At 34.0% G+C, this 6,335-nt stretch overlaps 1 protein-coding gene across 1 annotated transcript; it reads right to left on the reverse strand.

The window, feature by feature from the left end:
• Nucleotides 1-299: 299 nt before the first annotated feature.
• On the reverse strand, nt 300-4,851 carry LOC139861023 (WAT1-related protein At4g19185-like). Its single transcript, XM_071849371.1, has 7 exons — nt 4,464-4,851; nt 3,788-3,850; nt 3,539-3,655; nt 3,037-3,322; nt 2,558-2,713; nt 1,581-1,732; nt 300-639 (listed from the first exon to the last, which is right to left on the reverse strand). The coding sequence occupies exons 1-7, from the start codon at nt 4,649-4,651 to the stop codon at nt 468-470; spliced, it is 1,134 nt and encodes a 377-aa protein (XP_071705472.1). The 5' UTR covers nt 4,652-4,851; the 3' UTR covers nt 300-467.
• Between the last annotated feature and the right edge of the window lie 1,484 nt (nt 4,852-6,335).

Raw genomic sequence — 6,335 nt, forward strand, 5'->3', positions numbered from 1 at the left:
TGAATATGAGAGAAGCTTTTTACAAAACATTTTACAATACACATTATCTAATACTCCGCAACAATTTGCATATTTTATTTAAAATGAGTGATATTGTTCAAATTTTGTCACAATAATTAATGCAACAGATTAGTAGCTTTAAACTTCTATTGTATAATTTGAAATCATTAATCAGCATCAGTATTCAGTATTATATATGAATTGTGATGATCATTTAAACTCATTGGCATACTAATTTAAACTCCATGGACAACAATTGATCACATGTTACTTACGCCACCTTGCTGTTTACTTTCAAGTGACGAGCAATAAAATTATAAATTATGGATCAAATTGTGTCGTGCATAAATCACTTCCCATAGAAACAAAATAAGCTCATTTGGGGAGAAAAATCTTTGTATTTTGTCAGTATTGAGTATTTTATACAGGAAAAAAAAAACAAGAATACTCTTTGTCCCACATCTAGGTTAATCAAAATTCTTGGCTACTGATGGTGAAGGCCCAGAAAAAATCTGACCTATCAACGGCTCTGACTCACGAGAATGGCCGACACCTGAACCTGCTGCCTGTTGTTTTTCCCGATACGTCGCCCACGTCACCAAATATAAGCTGGCTACAATCAATAGTCCTCCTACAACACTGTTCATAAATGCAAGTTAATGGTCAAATACAAATGTTTCCTACCGGGTCCATCCAAAAGCCTAGCAAAGTTGCATTTCAATCAAGTAAATAGGTTCGATGGGTTTCGCTTTCTCAAACGGAATAGAAAGAGAACTAAAAAAGGGTGTCAAAACTCAAAAGTAGTCCATAGTGGCTTCTAATGCATTAGACCATACGAAATTATATTAATAATAACAAAAAAAGTTATTAGTGAATACCATATTTGATACAATGCTTATACCTAATTAATTCAGACAACGTGTATTTCAGGTCAACCCAACCCAACCCATCCGACCTGCCCGTTTTTCTGTCTCTACTCTCTACTTGGAAGGCTTAACAGTCATTACTTCAGCCTCTTTGGATTGCTCCAAAGTCTAAAAGTACGAGTCTACTAACGGTTGATTGGTTTAGGTTCATTTGAATTCTGGATTTATATGTTCCTGTCTCATGCTGAGAAAAACGAGAATCACTTATAAGGTGATCAGCTTTCAAACCATCTTATTTCTCTTCTTAAATTTTGGTAAACAAATTTTACTCTTGCTATAATTCAAAGAAAACAAGACAGTGTGCAAAAGTAAGCAGTTTTGGGTACGAAGTGTCGAGTAGGATGTTGTTTTCCACCCAAGGGTGCCTTCCGCACATCGCGTTGCGGGGCAGTGGGGGAGGGGGGTTTTACCGCCCATGCCCACGGATTGGGCCGGGTTTCTCCTGGGCAGGAGTTGGGGGCGGGTTATGCAACTGCGGGAGATGAACGCGTGGGTGATTACATCCCCGGTTGATCCCGTACTACTGTTCAAAAAAAATATATTATATTTTCATGATGGGAAGTGACCCAGTGTGAAAAGTTATCAGAAACTCAAAATTCTGTATGTCTGCATAACAAACAAGAAATTTTAGTAACGGAGAGACAGATAACAGACCTTCCCAGATAAATTGCGCTTCCAAGGAAAATTCTTGACAAAAAGGCAGTTGCAGCAGGTTGCAGTGGGTTGTAAAGAGCAACCAAAGCAGGTCCCAGTATTTTGTTGGACCATGTCATAAGTCCATAATTCAACGCCGATGTTACAATACCCTGAAAGAAACCAAGATCATCTAAATCATATATTATTATTCCCTCAATAGAGAATTTGTGAAGTGACTAGTCCAGGTAATGAGTAACACATATCACATAAGGGCATATAAAGCATAAGAACTATGGACGTAATAACACATACTCCGTATATAATACATAATATATAATATAATTACTAATAAATCAAAATGCAATTCACAACAGGCTAGATAAACAGATAGCAAAACTATAGGCATGAAACAAGATTGAAACTTCAACAAAGTATGGACATCATTAGACTGAACCGTTAAAAGTGACAAGAACTAGAATAGGTCAGTTAAAGCACACATTTGAAAAGGACGTCCAAGCTATTCTTAATTTATTTATTAATATACTCTACAAGAAAAATTTAATGGATACAGTACACCCTACCTGTTGAGATAATATTAAAGAACAACATAAATAACAATAGTATATGTATACTATTAAAGTAAGAGATGAATTTCAACATTTAATGTGATAAAAAGTTAAGCAGATTGTCTAAATAATACATTTCATCACTGAATTTTCATAACTGAAACTAATGTTAAGTAATATTATATATAACCAACATCAATAGCAATATTATACAGTGATTGGTATTATCACACCTCTTTTAGCCTCTCCTGAATATACATTTATCACTACTCCAATAATGCCAACACTTTCTTTGCATGCATTTTAGTAAAAAATAGGAAGAAAGCAAAGCATTTTGCATGTTATATCAAATTTATTACGCTTAGAAGATATACATGTTTATATTTGAGATGTTGTAACAAATACAATGGCAAAGGATAACATGCTTACAGCATAAACTACTGCCCAAATGTCAGAATGAGTTAAATGCCAGTTTGTTGACCCATTGCTCGTGGAGATTGCTGTCACTACCATAAAAATTGTACCAAAAAAGTACGAAAATGCGGTAACAGACAGGTTTGCAGGGTACTTGGCCAGCAGAGGAGCCTGAATTAATTATATGCAAAAAACCAAACATCAATAATCACATCAAGAATAAGGGTGGAAATTGCTAAGGGTGAGAGCTATAGCACATTTAGCTGAAAATCGTACACCAAAAATAATGTTGCTTTAAAATAAAGGTAGCAACTTCAACTCATTTACTTACGAACGGGTCAATTCAGGCCTTGTTTTATCTCTAAGAGGTCACACATATATATAAAACGTGATGCTAAACATAAAATAGGTTGGAAGCCGTTCAAGACATAATTCCACCTGACCCGCCCATTATGCCAGCTCTAACTAATGAATTCAAATATACCATAGAGTACCTGAATAGCCAGAAATGCTGCCATGCACATGCAATTCCCTATTAAGCATAAGACACCAATGTGCCATTTATCAATTCCAAAGGTGGCTTGACCAGAGAACATCCATCCAGCCAGTTCGGGTTGACCCACTGCATTTATGTGATGATGGTGCCTAGGTACAAAATCTGCATAACCCAATAGAGCTGGTCCTTTGAACAGAACCATTAATATGGCACCAGAAACGCAAACAAGGGTACCTACAACCTTTGCCTGGCCTTCAGTCTTAAGCACATTCACTGTCTCTACACTGCATGTACATTACCTCACACGACGTTAACATATGAATATGCGTAAGAAATACTTGATGGCGATGATATGTTAGAGATCTTATACATATATGTGGTTATACAATAAAACATACATATGTATACACATAAACATACATTTGTTTACACATAAAGATACATTGTTGCAAGCATATATGTGAAGACAAGAACTGGAGGTTGAAACTTGAAAGGCTTACCCCAAAATTATAGCGAGTATAAATGTGAAGACAGGAATCGCTGGTTGAAAGGCTGCAGCATAGGTTGGATTTGTGTAGCCAAGACCAACAAGAAACAATAGTTGGTTCCCATATATCCTGTTCAAGATCAAAGAAAATAATACTCCGTAGTAAGTAAAAATGAAAACCAAAACAAATATTACAAGTTTGTTTTCCGTAGGGGATTACAAACACAAATAAAGAAAATATTCGACATAATAGAAGACTTACCCAGTCAACCCGAGAAAGAAGAAATACATGAGAAATTCCTTTGTCATTGCAGGTCTTACTCTCCTACAAACATCAAAATCCAGACCAACTTTACTTTTATGACATTTCCAAAATGATACAAGTGCTACTAAAAGGTTAACGATGAAAAAGTTTATCCACAAATAATATAATTGTCCTTCATGATCATAGACAACACAGACCAGAGTCAATGCACTAGCATATGTACGTGTACGATGTGGATGGATACTAAAACTTACGACCAACAAGATGGTACTGATTGATAAGCCATCTTCGAAAATGTTTGTGTAAACACGAATACTAATTCTGACCAAGTTAAAAAAAAAAAAAAAAAAAACACTAATTGTAAATCAGACGGGAGTTGCCCACCTGTTAACAATAATAATCATCCCTACCAATATAATAATAAACTCCGTAGAATTCAAATATAATTGTTACTTTCTTTATCCCGATTTCCGTTATCACTACGATTATCTTCCACCTCATTTCTACACCTAGAATAAATCACTATGTACTAACATCAACTAACTTATTGATCAATCAAATCTAATAGAATCACAATTATTACAATAAACTAGCAAGTACATTAAATAGTAGCAAACTAGCAATGACAATAACTAGAGTAATTAAGAATCATAATTACAGATTAGTAACTAACTTATCATGAAAATAGGCAATCGGAGCGAGTATAGATAGCGCAATAAGATCACGATACAAACAGAAAACAATTTCATTGATTCCGCCATTCAGAGCAACTGTAGTAATCACATGATATCCTCCATTGAATAACTGAACTAACGCCATCGCCACGTGTGCTTTCCATGCTAATTCACCGCCTAATGACATCCTTATCTAACCGGATGATGACGTAAGCACACAGAAACACACACACTGATCTTAAAACACGGGCGTATTCGTAATGAATTAGAATCAGAATTAGTATTAAATTGAAATTTCGTGTTGATCTGAGATGCGAATGATGGATGAGTGATTAGATGGATGGAGCGAGTGGAATTAATTGAAGTGCTGATCATGTTGAAATAAAATATTCAACAACTTGTAATATTTATTTTCCAAATTTTAAAATTGCGTGTGTATTTGGGGGTTATCTATCTACTCTGTTTTGACGTTTTGTAAGAGAAGACCTGGGGCAGTTTGGATTTAAACAGCACTTATTGGCTTATTGCCACATGGATTTTTGACTATCAAAGGAATCTTGATATGTAGTAGGTGGTAATATTTTCTTATAAATTCCTAAATTTAACTTTAAATAAAAATAAAATTACCAACGACTATGTGATCCAACGGTACTCGTTCATTTGAAGCTAGGACTCCATGTGTAAAAGCTTGAAAGAATAACAGGCGAAGTTCGAGGGGGATCATAATTTACTTTTGAATCTTGTGTATGCCTTCGTAGCGCTGCATCAGCTTACCTTGTGCATACGATGATCCCCTTATACGTCGGGTCTATCACGTGCCTTTGGAGGATGCCTTCAGGCTAGACTCTTGCCTGTCACACATGGGATTTCTTGGTGGAGGTGATTTAAATGCATCCGACTCTTACGAGGTGAGTTTGGTGGGTTGTCAAATGACACGTAGGATTTGCGTGTCTCTATCGATCTACACGTTTTAAAAGATCTTTAAATAAAAATTTATCTAGTAATAATCTATCTATAATAATAATAATAATAATAATGATAATAATAATAATAATAATAATTACAAATAAAAATTATTGAACTTACATGTTCCGTGTTCGTATTATATAAGTTTTCGTTTTTTTCTAAATAAAACAATTATTATATATATATATATATATATATATATATATATATATATATATATATATATATATATATATATATATATATATATATATATATATATATAATTAAGAGGGAAGCACTTTTTTGGGAGGAAGTGAGAGGGAAGTAATTTTTTTCCTTTTTTTCGAATTTTTTTTCCAGGAATCAAGATCACATGAAAATATGAACATTAAAAAAGACACTTTGTGTAAATGTGATTATTATGGCGGTAAAACGCTTTAAGAAAAAAATGAAAACATTCAATGCATTGAATGTTTTGATTCTGAGCTTTTTTTTAAGGGGTTAAAAATTAGGGTATAGAAATTAGGGGGTTAAAAATTAGGGTTTACCTATTAGGGTTTAGAAATTAGGGTTTGGGTTTAGAAATTAGGGTTTAGATTGAATATTTTAACACGAACGGTTTAAAGTTTAGGGTTTATGGTTTAGGATTTAGGGTTTAGGGTTTTGGGTTTAGGGACTAAACCCAAAACCCTAAACCCTAAACTATAAATCGTTCTAAATTTAGAAAAAAACACTTCACACAAGATGAGAACAAAACGATACAAATAAATTCAGAATCAAAACATTCAATGCATTGAATGTTTTCATTTTTTTCTTCGAGCGTTTTACCGCCAAAATAATAATATTCGTCACAAAGTGTTTTTTTTAAATGTTCATATTTTTACCTAATATTGATGTCTGAAAGAAAAAATTTCGAAAAAAAC

This window comes from Rutidosis leptorrhynchoides, chromosome 1 (genome assembly GCF_046630445.1).
Source record: "Rutidosis leptorrhynchoides isolate AG116_Rl617_1_P2 chromosome 1, CSIRO_AGI_Rlap_v1, whole genome shotgun sequence".
NCBI lineage: Eukaryota > Viridiplantae > Streptophyta > Magnoliopsida > Asterales > Asteraceae > Rutidosis > Rutidosis leptorrhynchoides.